Below are 12,990 nucleotides of genomic sequence, written 5' to 3'. Positions count from 1 at the left end.
TCCTGTATCTGGTTCTTGGGAGCCAGGGGCTGAGTTTCTCCGCCTTCCCCAGCAGAGAGAAGAAAATGCTCGGTAAGTGTCCATTGAAATTGAAGCCTCCTTCTTCTGGAGGGAGCTGGACGGCTCTCCATCTGTTAAAAACACAGCGTCTGTGTCGGAGGGGATAGTAAGTGGACGCAGGAGTTGGCGTGAAGCTCGCTTGGAGGGTGTGCTACAAAGGCACCTTGCTCTGGCAGGGCCTCCCTGGCCTCAGTGGGTCCTTGGGGGCTGAGGCCCACGGCGGGGAGGGGCTGTGTCTCTCCAGAGACCTGCCCCAGGTCTGGCCCTGTCTGTGGGTTCTGGTGCAGGGTCCAGCTGCAAGGCAGCCCATGGCTTCGTGGTGGGCCAGGAAACCAGGGCAGGAAAGCTGTGAGGCCCTAGCGGTCAGACCTCATGGCCAGATCTTGACCCCGAGGTCTCGGAGGAGATGGGTCCTGAGAAGGGACCAGAGTGCTCCGGGGCTGAAGGCGTGTCCACAGACCTGGGGTGGTAGTGCTGGGTGGTGGCGTCAGTCGCACTCCCCAGCGGGATTGCCCTGAGGGGGAGACCCTGGCTCACCCCCAGCCCTGCCAGCCGTCCTGCGAGGTGGTGTCGTGTTGTCTGAGTGGTGATGAGGTCCCCCTGCTGTCCTCCCAGTGCCTGTTTCCTGACCAGGGAGTGTGTGGATGGGGGTTTCCGCACCGCCTGGCCTAGTGCCTGTTGTCGAGGATGCAGGTGGCCAGAGGAGGGACAGGCCAGCGGTGCCCAGGGCAAGGTGGGTGCTCCCAGGCTGGTGTGACTACAGGTCGGACCTGTGCTGGGAACAGAGGTACCAGGTGCCAGTGTTGGGCACGTTGCTGCTGACCCCGTCCTTGACGGCCACAGCTCGGGGAGGGGCAGTCCCATCCAGCTCACGCTGTAGACCCAGACGCATCCTGTGTGGAGAGTTCGAGGAGAAATGGCCCCGTGTCTGTCTCTTTTGCTCCCCTAGAGGGGGTCCTGGCCCTGGTAGCTCGCTCTTGTCCCTGCCCTGGGGCCAGCTGAGCTTGGAGCCAACCCACACCGTGCTCTGGAACCATCCGCTCCTAGGTCGGTCTGGGGCAGGAGCGGCCCAGTTCTGCGTGCACGGAGGAGTCCTTCCACCAGGGCCTGGCTCAGCTCCCGGCTGGGAAGTAGCTGCCATCCCTCAGGCCCCCAGACCTTGGGGCTCACTGTGATTCTGTCATCCCACACCCTGCCGTGGGCTCTGCTCAGGCCGCTCCCTCATCTCCAGCCCGGCACGCACTGGAGGGGACGCGAGGTGTTGGGCAGAACTTGCCTCCCGTGCTGTGGCTGGGGGTGCCGGGGGATGGCGTGCAGTCTTCCTGAGCAGGGATCGTATTGGGGTCTGTCCTGTGGGTACACGGAGAGGCTGCTGGCGTGTTGGAGGGGTGTGTGCTGCCTGGGTGCGTGCGGGCTCCCCAGGGGCTTGCGTGCTGTGGTCTGTGAGCACGGTGCTGCTTTTTGGCCTCCTTATCACCCATCAGGCTTGCGTAACCAGGCTCGCCCTGCTTCCTGCTTCGGAACTATCAGTGTACCATCTGGAGCTGCGAATGGGGTGATCGGATGTCAACGGCCTCCCCGCACCCAGACACTTCCTAACACCCAGCGCCTTTGTCTCCCGTGAACCTCCGGTCCCCCGGGGCCCTGCTCCCCTTCCCAGGGCGGGTAGCTCCAAACAGGGTTGCGGCTGTCCCGGCTCAGGGAGGGCCCTCTGTTGCAGACACCCCGCTCACTGCCATCCTCCTACTAGTCCCCAGCGGGTCTTTATTTAAGGATGCAGCAGGGAGAGAGGGTGTGTGGATGTCCGCTGCATGACCCTGGGCGAGGCATTGCCCCTCCTTGGGACTCAGCTGGCTTGTCAGTAGGTGGGGACGGTCTCTCTACCTCACGGGGCTGCCGTGGGAACGCAAGCATGTGATGTGTGCTGCACGGTTGGCACAAGGTTGCCGTGACCCGATCTCCCTTACGTGATGGGACCTGGGACCGTGCTGGCTGAGGACGTCCTTCCCAGAGAGGAGGCTTCTAGGCAGACTCAGACACTCGCTGGTTGGGAGTCCGGAACCCAGCAGGAGACCTGGGTCTGCGGGCACCGTGCTGTGCACCGCAGCCATTCGGATCTCCTGAGCTTCCGTTTCTTAGGAGAACAGCTTAGCCTCTGGTGCCCAGTGGTGGGACGTGGTGAGGGGACAGGCGGTGACCCACTTGGAGCTCTCCACAGGGAGCATGCCCCACGGGGAGCGGCCCTCCTGGGGAGACCTCCTGGGGACAGTCCCACGGGGGTGCTCTCAGCCCAGGCCCTTGCAGGACGGAAGGCCCTGACGCGAGAGCTGAGCGCCTGGCTGCTGATTTGCGCCTGCATGGGCGCCTGGGTCGGCGCGGCCGTCTCCGTCCAAGGGGCAGGAGGAGGTGAGCACGCGGCACTCGTGTCTGTGTGGGGGGTTGGCAGAGAGCTTGGGGGCAGGGCAGTTGTCCGTCTCACTCCACAGGGAAGGGTTTGGCTGGACGTGCTGGGGCGCGACCTCCTGGGACCAGCCTGGAGGTCCCACCCATGCCCCTTGGGTCAGAGCCCTTCACCTCCCAGCCCTGCCCTTGATGCCTCCTCCTGGGACCACTCTTGGGGTCGGCCCTGTCAGAGTGTCCGCTGCAGGTCCTGACCCTGCCCTGAAGCACGCTGTGGGCTGCAAACCGTGCCTGTCCCCAGGGCTCGGGGCCGGGTCTGTCACCTGTCTGAACAACAACATCCTGAGGATCCACTGCCGCTGGTCGGCCCCGGAGCCGGGCTGGGGCCCCCGTGCCTGGCTGCTCTTCACCAGGTGAGGCCTCAGGGCCCTGAGGGCGGGGTCCCCACGGTCGCAGCACGAGGGCCGGGCTGGCGCGGCGGCCCTTGGTGCCGACACACACCCTTTCCAGCAACCACGCACCGGGTGGCCGGCACAGATGTATCTTCCGGGCCGGGGAGTGCACCCTGGTGCTGCCCCCCGAGGAGGTGCTTGTGCCTTCCGACAACTTCACCATCACGCTGCACCGTGGCGTCTCTGGGCAGGAGCAGGTCAGCCTGGTGGACCCGCAGTACCTGCCTCGGAGACATGGTGAGGCCGGGTCTGGGCGCCTTGACGGGGAGTGTCCTGGCTTTGGGGGGCCTGGGGGCAGGGTCGCATGGCCCCTAACCTCCGTGGCCCCGTGGAACACCCGGGGCTCAGAGACGGGAGGGGAGGGCCCCCGGGTCCCTGGAGACGTAGGGTTTGGGGGAAGGGTGAAGACACCGGGCTTCAGGCTGGGGCCAGGGCACAACTCGAGTCACCTGAAATGCACCTGAGCCGCAGCAGAAAGAGACGCAATAAGACATGTAGGACGGAAGCAGCCGGCCAGACCTGGGACTCACATCGTCTGGCTGCAGGGCCTGGAGTTGCTCACCGTCATCTTGTCCCGCCCGGGGCCTCCCTGGGAGACGTCACCAGTGAGGAGACAGAGACCTGCCTCCCAGGGAGGCCCCCCGGTCTGGGAGGGCCGTGACCATGCCCCCGCCCCCTGACCCCCAGCCTGTTTCAGACCCTCGGCCCTGGGCATGCCGGCAGACACACCCTCACGTAGCCCTACTCTATTTCAGTGAAGTTGGACCCTCCCTCTGACTTACAGAGCAATGTCACCTCTCACTCTTGTGTCCTGACCTGGAGGGTCAGCCCTGCTCTGGAGCCCCTGACCGCCATCCTCAGCTACGAGCTGGCCTTCAAGAAGCAGGAAGAAGCCTGGGAGGTAACGCTGGGCCGGAGGCTTCTCTCTCCTGGAAGCCGCAGTGGGGGCCACCCCTCCCCCACAGGAAGATGTCCGAGTGGACGAGGGGGAGGGGGCGTGCTCAGAGCCCGGAGCGTGGCTGTGCACACGTGTGTGTGTGAACGTGCGCAGGGTACGCAGCCACGTGTGTGCATGGGGGTGGCTGAGTGTAAGTGCCCGCGTGTGCGGGCGTGGCGGTGTGGCCTGTGCGGGCGTGGTCTCGGGCCACCGGCCCTCTCCCCCCTCGACACCTGCTGATGGTCCTCTGCCCCACAGCAGGCCCGGCTCAGGAACCGCATCGTCGGGGTGACCCGGCTCTCACTGGATGCTGTGGAGCTGGAACCCGGGTCCCGCTATGAGGCCCGGCTGCGGGTCCGCATGGCCACCCCGGGGACGGACGTGGAGGAGGAGCTGCGCTACGAGGGCCAGTGGAGCGAGTGGAGTCGGTCTGCGCGCTTCCCCTCGCCCCAGAGCCCTGCCCGAGGTGCGGCTCTCCCTCCCCGAGGGCCTTATACCCGTCCAGGCCTCTCACCCTCCTAGAGCCCCGCCCGGAGGCGGTCCTGCCCCGGCTGGCCACCTTCCCCTGGAGGTCTGGGATTTTGAAGGAGGGAAAACACAGCCGCCCAGCGTCAGGCTTCTTGGAACCTGTAGTTACTGTGTCACGGGGAGAGACTGTGGCCCCGGGAGGCACGCTGGGCCTCTGCTTCCGTCTCCGGAGTGGGACGTGGTCTGGCTGGGCTGACCCTTGTGACCTGCTGGGGAGGGTGCCTGACCCTGATGACCTTGCAGATGGAGGAGGTGGGGCCCTGCGGTGGCTGATTCGGGAGCAGCCATGACACAGCCTCTGGGCCTGGGAGGAAATTCCCACGGTGGCCCCGGGCACTCCTACCGGTGCTTTGCCACGTGGGTTTGGAGGAACACCCTGGTGCCAAGGAGGCTCACAGCCCCGGGCCCTTCCTGCCCACAGGCCCCCTGTCCTCCTCTTGGGGGCAGCCCAGCAGCAGCACCCTCGTTGCTGTGCCCGTCTTTCTGCTGCTGACCAGCCTGACCTACCTCGTGTTCAAGATTTCACCCAGGTCAGTAGGCAAGGTGTGCGTGCGTGCGTGTGTGTGGCTGTGTGGGGGGCGTCTTGGGCCAGAGCGGCCCTCCCTCCCACCATCTGCCCTCCCCGCCATCTGATCCTGGACGGGCTAAGCCTCTGCCCTGGGCCTCTGGAGAGTTCCCCACTTGTCAAGTGTGTTGGGGGTTGTAGGGCCCCAAAGACGCTCAGGGGGACCCAAGTTCACTGGGACCGCATCACCCAAGAGCCTCTGGGGGTGCTCTGTGGTCTGCTGACTTTTAAACGCCTTCTCTGAAAAGATCGTTTTGAGGCCCTGGTGTGCTCAGGACTCCAGTGCACACCACAGAGAACCCAACAGACGTAGGGCTCCTCTGAAGTAAACCATCACCCATGTCAGGGCGAGGGAGGGGCCCGGAGGAGACTGACCAGCTGTGGACTCACCGCAGAAAGGACGAGAGTGGGGTGGGTGGGGGTGCTGGGCGGTGTGGACGGCAGACTTAACCTGGAGCAGAGAAGAGGTCTTCAAGCACGTGAAACAGTGTTTGTATTGTGAGGATAGATTTTGGGGGGTCTGAGGAGATGGGGACCCACCCGGGATCCACCCAGAGGCCGGGGTGGCATAAGGAGGACGGCCGTGTGCTGGAGCCAGCGGGAGAGACAGGGAGGGAGCCGAGGGAAGGCAATTGCAGGCCTAAGAAGGGAAATGGAGGGGGCAGAGGACCAGTGATCCCCGAGGTGGGGACCTGGGGGGGCCACGTCCTCCCCGGGGGGAAGCTGGTGAGGCCGGTTTGGACCTGCTGTGTTGGAGTTGTGGGCCATATCCTTGTGGGACGGCCCGTGGCTCTGTATTGCTCAGGGAGGAGTCAGGTGGGGCAGGGAGCTGCCTCCTGTCTGCTCCCTCTGTGGGATGAGGACCCAAGGGGCACCCTGTAGCCCTGAGCCCAGCGTCACGACTCACCCTGTAAAGGACGTGTGTCTTGGTGGGTGTCAGTTCTACAGGGTCATTGGTCTGGCAGGCCACAGGGGCGGGTGTAGGGTTTTGCCCCGAGAACAGGTTTGGACCCAATGAGAGGCAGGAGGTGGGGCGGCCTCTGGCGGGAAGGGTGCGAGGCTCCCACGGGGTCCTGTGCTTGCTGGAGCCGGGCCTCCGAGGACCCCTCGCTGGGCATGCAGAGGCCTCCAGCTGTCCTGTTCTGGCCTCAGGGTGAAAAGGAGCCTCTCCTGGAATGTGCCCTCTCCGGCGGCCTTCTTCCAGTCCCTCTACAGTGTGCACCACGGGGACTTCCAGGTGCGCGCAGCCTGCGGTTGGCGGGGGGCTGGGGTCTCCCCCACGTCTGGCCTGCCGAGGATGTGGGCTTCCGGTGAGAGTTGGGGCCGGTATGGGGCCTTTGTGGGTGCTATGAGCTGTTTTTGGTAGATGTAGTGGATTTAAATTGACACACGCCGTCTCAGATGCATCCAGACAATTAGCCTTATTCTCTCTCACGGGTTCCTTTTTCTTTTGGGGAAGCGGCCCCTGTGATGTACGTGGTCACGTCACAGGGAGACTATGGCCGCCGCGTCTCCTCCTGGCTTCTCCGAAGGTGTCTGTGGGGAGGGTCTGCTGCTCGCGCCAGGCTTGGGGTCCTCACGGGTCCGGGGGCTACGGCTGTGCCGGTCACTGAGGAGGGCCTGGCCCCTCTGGGTTCCCGTGGGTAGCACTGCCGCACTCCCCCTTTCCCTCTTCATGGGCCCTGGTGAGCCCCACCTGGAGGGTCTTTACACCTGATGCTTCCCCTTCCCGCTGGCCTGGTGGCACCCTCGGGTGGTCTCCGGATCCCCACTGTGGGCGGAGGACGGGACGGGATGCTTCCTGGGGTCCTTTCCCGCGGCCCCTGCCGCTGCCGGGCTTCCCTCCCATTTCTGTATCTCAGAAGGGAGCCGGGAAGAACATTTGACAAGGGAGCGCAGGGTTCGAGGTTGTTGTCCAGAAGTGTACCTCAGAGCTTAAAGCTGAGCGTTTTACCCTTGGTGGAGGCCGCCTCCTTCTCCCAGGCAGCGGCTGTCACAGTCGAGAGCCCTGAGGTGACCGTCCTGGAACGCGTCATCTCGGCCACATGCACCCGGCCCTCCTCTAGACCCGAGTCACCCGCCCGGTGATTAGACCCCTCGGGAGCTCTATGTTGCCGTGACTCGGCTCCCGGCATCCGGGCACACACATAAGGTCGCGTGTGTGTGGTCCGCCTGGTGCGGTTCCTGGTCCCACGGAGGAAATACTTTCCTTTGGGAGGTGGGGGCCTCCCGCGACCGCACAGGGGGGTCCGGGTCTGCTGCCGTCAGCCCAAAAGTGGTGTCCCTGAGGCATCTCCTGGTGTGAGTGTGAGTGTGAGTGAGTGTGCAAGTGTGTGAGTACGTGTGTGAGTAAGAGTGTGCAGTGAGTGTGCATGTGTGAGTGAGTGTGAGTGTGTGAGTGAGCCGGGGTCCAGCAGGGGCTGCCCAACCTATGTAGCTGATGCCTGGAGCAGAACCAGGGGTCTTCTCCGTCCCCGGCACGCATCGCCGTCTGTACCCTGTTCCAGGCTGCTGTGAGCCGGGAGGTGGGGGGTTGCGGAGCATCCTGACGGCTCCTGGGCCGCGGGCAGGCTGGCGCGTGGTGGGTAAGGTGGAGCGCTCGAAACAGTCGTCGCTTGGACTCGGGGTGAGGACGCCGGGAGAACTTCTGGGAGGAAAGGGGAGGCTGCTTCCGGGGCGAGTCTGGAGCCCACTGCCTGAGCCCTTCCCACCCCCTCCCGTCATGCTGTCTGTCCTAGACCTGGACAGGGGCCCACAGAACCGGCGTTCTGCCGAGCCGGGACAGTGGCCGTTCCCCACGAGGAGCCTCGGAGTCTGGCGTCCATGAGGACATCGCGTGGCTGACCTATGACCCGGTGGACCCCTGGCAGTCAGTGGTCCTGGAGGAGGAGCAGGAGGGCCCTGGGACAGGCCTCTTGGAGGCTGCGCTGCTGGCCGGGCCTGTGGTCCAGGGAGCCCAGCCGCCCGCCTACCTGCCGCAGGAGGACTGGGCCCCCACATGTCCCCTCAGGCCAGCCCCCCCACCGTCAGAGGGCGGCAGCGGCGACTACTGGACCCTGGGCTGCTCCGGGGGTTGCCAACCCCCCACCTTCCCAGGAAACTCACCGAGAGCAGGGCCCAGCCTGGCTTTGGCCGGGGGCCCTTCCTGTGACCCGCAGAGCCTAGACGCCTGGCCAGGAAGTAGTGCTGTGGGAGCCGGTCACGGCGAGCGGCAAGACCCCGCTGCACGGGTCGTGTGAGGACCCCAGGGCCTTTGCTTCGCCCCCGCCCTTCATAGTCACCCGGTTTCATCTAGAATGCTGACGCGGCTGACTGCACAAAGTCCGTTTTGTGGAAAACGGATGAAAGTCTCTCTGAGAATGGAGCCCTGCGCAGACATTCTGTCCAGATGGGGGGAGGCCGGTCGGCGACCCCAACCCCCAGCCTCCCTCCCCTGCTCACCACCTCCCTCCCTGCTCTTGGGCTCCGTCCCGGCCCCCCAGAGAAGGGCAGTGTTGGCCCTGACCTCCTTAGAGGGCCGGCTTGCTCCCGGCAGGCACGGCTGAGGTAGTGCCTTCCCAAGCTCTGTCTCTTGCTGTGACTCCAGGAACCGGCTACCCCCGGGGAGAGGGGCCCCAAGGTGGGCAGGGGGACAGGGTCTGTCTACGCTGGGGCTTTCTGGGGTGGGGGCTGCTGAAATTTGAACGGGAGGAGCAGACGAGCTGGTCCCTCTCCATGGGGCTCTGGTGACCCCTGGCCTCTGCACAGAGACAAGCGCTTGTGGCCCCCGGGTCCCCAAGGTGACACCCCTCTGCCTCAGGCAGGCATCCCCCTCCTCCGCGCTCGTGGAGCCCCTGGGGTTTTGTGGGGAGCCTCAGCAGAGCCAGAGCATGGTCAACAGGGGTGAGGCAGGGCCAAGAATTTATTTGTAGCCGTAGAGAGCGGGAGGGGTGTGGACAGACGTGACGTGCAGCATCTTCAGTTCTAACCACGGATGAAAAAAACCAGCGTGAATTCATGTCCTGGAACCCACCCCTGGTGGGCCCTGGGCCGGGGGCTTAGAGCAGCCTCTGTGAGCAGCGTGCCTCCTGTGGCTTCCTGGGGAACCTAGGCCACCTGCGTGTGACAAGTGACCCCCACAGCTGGGATGCCTCTTCCGTGTGGCCAGAGACATTGCTCCTGTGGGTCACACGTTTTCTCTTCACGGTGCCCGGAGCCAGAGCACCCCTCGGAGGCTGTGGGACGGTGGGTGAGCCGTGCTGGCCCCTCCAGCCGTGGGGCTCCCCGTCCCTCCTTGTTGGGCTGCTGTGAGTTCCCCTGCTGGTCGCTGCACACCTGCGTGCCCAGGAAACGCTCGCTTCCCCCTCTGCGAGGAGACGGCCAGGGGAGGCCGCGTGCCGGGATCCCTCTGTTTGAAGACCACAGATGAGGAAGTGGTTGAGCCCTGGGCCCTGAGGGGGTCGGAGTTCAGGGGCCTGGGAATGGATCCCGAAGTGGGCGCGTGTTTCCAGGAGTTGGAGGCAGGGCAGGGTTGGAGTGCAAGGGTCCCAAAATGTGGCCGGCTGGATTGTGGAGGGCCTGGGAGGCCAGACTGAGAGCAGTGAGGCAAGCGGGTCTCCCTGGCGAGGGGCGACGTCCAGCAGTCTCTCTCTGTTTTTGTTTTTGTTTTTAAAGATTTTTAAATTTTTAAGTAATCTCTACACCCAATGTGGGGCTTGAACCCACAACCCCCAGATCAAGAGTGCCCTAAGCCACTGGCTGAGCCAGCCCCCTCTGTGTTTTCCAGTGTGGTGAAATCCTCGTAGCTTAACCCCAACTTTTAAAGGGCGTAATGCCGTGATATTTATGCATGATATCGTCCGACTGTCCTCACTCCTGAAGGAAAGCCCCTTCCCAGTGAGCAGCCGTCACCCCCCACTGGGCCCTCTGCGTGCCCCTCCTCCGCAGCTCCCCTCCTCCCGTCTCTCCGGGGCACGCTGTGTCAGCGGCCTCCAGCTCGGCCTCCCCCGCCGCGCAGTGTTCCCCAGGCTCACCCGTGTGCGGTGCGGGCGGCTGCCTTACCGGGGCCGGCCGTGCCTCCCTTGCGTGGACGGACCATGTTCACTCTTCACCCCTCTGGAGGACATGTGGGCTGTTTCCACGTTTCCCTGCTGTGAGCGGCGCTGCTGTGAACGCTGACGTCAGCGTTTTTGTTTTACACCTGTTTTCTGTGTTTTGGGTACATTCCTACTAGTGGAATTGCTAGGTCGTATGGTGACTCAGTGTTTAGAATTTTTGAGCAACTGCCAAACTGTTCTCCACAGAGACGTCAGCACCTTCCATCAGTAACGTACTCGCATCCCCCTTCTCTACATCCTCACCGACTACTGTTAGTGTCCTTTCCTAAATTTGGTTTGTTTCGTCAGTTTACTTATTTAAGGAATCTCTACACCCAATGTGGGGCTCGAACTCACAACCCTGAGGTCAAGAGTCCTGCGCCCAGGGCACCTGGGTGGCCCAGTCCGTTGAGTGTCTGACTCTTGGTTTTGGCTCAGGTCATGATCTGGGGGTCGCGTGGTGGAGCCCGGCGTCAGACTCCGCATTCGTTGTGGTCTGCGTGGAATTCTCTCTCCCTCTGCCCCACCCGCTGGTCTCTCTTTTCCTCTAAAAATAAGTCAATACATTCTTTAAAAAAAAAAAAAAGAAGAGTCACGTGCTCTTCCGAGTGAGCCAGCCAGGGCTCCTCGGATCGCCATTCTGACCGGTATAAAGGGGTACCTCAGTGGGATTTTGACTTGCGTCTCCCCAATGGTTGGTGATGGTGAACATCTTTCATGGGCTACTGTGCCTCCTCTTCGGAGACAAGCTGTTCAAGTCCTTTGTCTATTTCCTAGTTGGTTTGCTTGTCCTGGTGTTGTTGAGTTGTCAAAGCTCTTTGTATATTCTGGATACTGAAGTCATAGCAGATATTCCATCCCCAAATATTTTGTTAAATCCTGCATGTTATTTGGTGTCTTACACGTGGGTCACTGCCGAATCCAACCCCAACAAACACATGAAAAGATGCTTCACGTCCTTAGACATCAGGGCAATGAACATGAAAACCACAGTGAGGCGCCAGTTCACACCCACGAAAGCGGCTGTTATCTAAGAAAACCGGAAACGGCTTTTGACAAGGATGTGAAGAAACTGGAACTCTTGTGCGCTGAGACGAGAGATGACAGCAGTGACGGTTACACGGCAGTGAACGCTCACTTGAAAACGGTGAAGATGGTAAATTTTATGTTGTGTGTATTTTACCAGAGTTTTAAAAATAAAAACTAATGAAAGGAGAAGTTAATGTCATGTATATGTTATCACACCCTGAAAAAAAAAGTCTCCCTACGAACTGCTCCTGAAATAGCGACACACGTGATGGAGGAGACCCTTGTCCCCTAGAGCTGGAAGGACTTCTCCCAGGGACACCGCTGCTTTGGACACCTAGCGGGGCTCCCCCGGTGGACGCCAGCGGTTGCCCCGGCCCGTTGGCACCTCCTTTCAGCGCCTCATCCTCCCGGTCAGACCCTGCCAGCGACTCAGTCACTGCTATTCCCCGTCTGTGATGTTTCCTTCCCAGCTGTCACGCACGTGGTACGGTACGGTCAGTCAGATCGTCTCGCGTCACTCGGTGACGTGCACACTCAACTCACCCGTATCTTGGCGGGGCTCGGTGGATCATTGCTCCCCGTGGGTAAGTCGCGTCCCGTCGCACACATGGACGCATCTCGCTTGGTTATCCACTCACCTGCTGAAGGGCACCCTGGTCTGCTGGGAAGTATCTGGCCGTTGGGGAGAGAGGAGCTGTGCGGAGAGCAGGCTGGGCTTGGCTTGGGTGTGTGTTTTCAGAGCCGTTGTCTAAATACCCAGGAGTGTGCTTGTTGGCTTACACGGTGAGATCGCATGTGGTCTGGAGTGAGTCGCTCAAGGGCCTTCACCGTGGTGGGGGCATTTTGTGCTGCAGCAGCGGTGAACGCCAGTCCCGCTGCCGCCGCCGTTTCTCTGCAGGCCGTGGCGCTTCAGCAGATGTGCGGCCCAGCTCACCGTTTTCATGTGCTTTTCCCTCGTGACACGTGGTGTGCAGCTTTATTCTCTGTGCTCGTCTGTCATCGGTACCTCTGGTTCGCCGAGGGCTGTGTTTGGATCATCCTTAATTGGGTTGTCGGCTCTCTTTTTCGCTTTCGGAGTTTGCTTGGATTTTTTGCACAGGAGTCTTTTTCCCGATGTGTTTTCCAAACGTTTTCTCTCCATCTGTGGCTTTTCTTTGGGTTCTCCTAAGTGCATCTTTCGTGACTAGATTACATTGTGCCAGAGAGAACATCAGCAATTGTTTTCTTTCAGGGACTGGCTTTGGTGTTTTAAAACTCATCACCGGGGCGCCTGGGTGGCTCAGTGGGTTAAGCCTCTGCCTTCGGCTCAGGTCATGATCCCAGGGTCCTGGGATCGAGCCCCGCATCGGGCTCCCTGCTCAGCAGGGAGCCTGCTTCCCCCTCTCTCTCTGCCTGCCTCTCTGCCTGCTTGTGATCTCTGTCTGTCAAATAAATAAATAAAATCTTAAAAAAAAAGTCATCACCAAGCCCAAGGTCATGTATGTGTTATTTCTTTATCTTATGTTATTTTTTCTTTTATTTTGAGGTGGGCTCCGCGCCCAGCATGGAGCCCAGCGAGAGGCTTGAACTCACGACCCTGAGATCAAGAGTCGGACGCTTAAAAGACTGAGCTGCCCAAGCGCACCTCCCAGGGTTGTGTCGATCTAGAATGCTCACAGCTCTGCACTCAAAAATTCGTGTGTGCGGGCCATTTTGAGTAAATTTCTGTGTAAGTTGTCAAGTCTGCGTTCACATCCCCTCCCCCCGCCCCATGTGTTTTCTCATTGTCCTGTCGCCATCTGTGGGGCAGACTTCCCTTTCGCCGTGGACTTGCCTTGTCCCTGTGACACGTGAAGTGACTGTGGGCGCGTCTCTGCTTCTGTCTGGGCCGTCTGCTGCTCCTTTCCTCCGTCCCTTCAGCGTGACCACATTCTCGTCATTACCGCGCCTTCATGCTGTCTTTGT

General features: G+C 61.7%; 1 protein-coding gene across 1 annotated transcript; it reads left to right on the top strand.

The window, feature by feature from the left end:
- The first annotated feature begins 1,934 nt into the window (after positions 1-1,934).
- IL9R (interleukin 9 receptor) lies at positions 1,935-8,252 on the top strand. The gene is made up of 8 exons (XM_032846121.1): positions 1,935-2,466; positions 2,762-2,873; positions 2,971-3,149; positions 3,668-3,813; positions 4,108-4,315; positions 4,799-4,907; positions 6,095-6,179; positions 7,681-8,252. Exons 1-8 carry the CDS (start codon positions 2,031-2,033, stop codon positions 8,179-8,181), a joined length of 1,776 nt encoding a protein of 591 aa, XP_032702012.1. The 5' UTR covers positions 1,935-2,030; the 3' UTR covers positions 8,182-8,252.
- The last annotated feature ends 4,738 nt before the right edge of the window (positions 8,253-12,990 follow it).

This window comes from Lontra canadensis, unplaced genomic scaffold (genome assembly GCF_010015895.1).
Source record: "Lontra canadensis isolate GAN:19392208 unplaced genomic scaffold, GSC_riverotter_1.0 scaffold171, whole genome shotgun sequence".
Classification (NCBI taxonomy): domain Eukaryota; kingdom Metazoa; phylum Chordata; class Mammalia; order Carnivora; family Mustelidae; genus Lontra; species Lontra canadensis.
The sequence above is the reverse complement of the archived record's forward strand: the minus strand, read 5'-3'. Positions and strand labels throughout refer to the sequence as shown.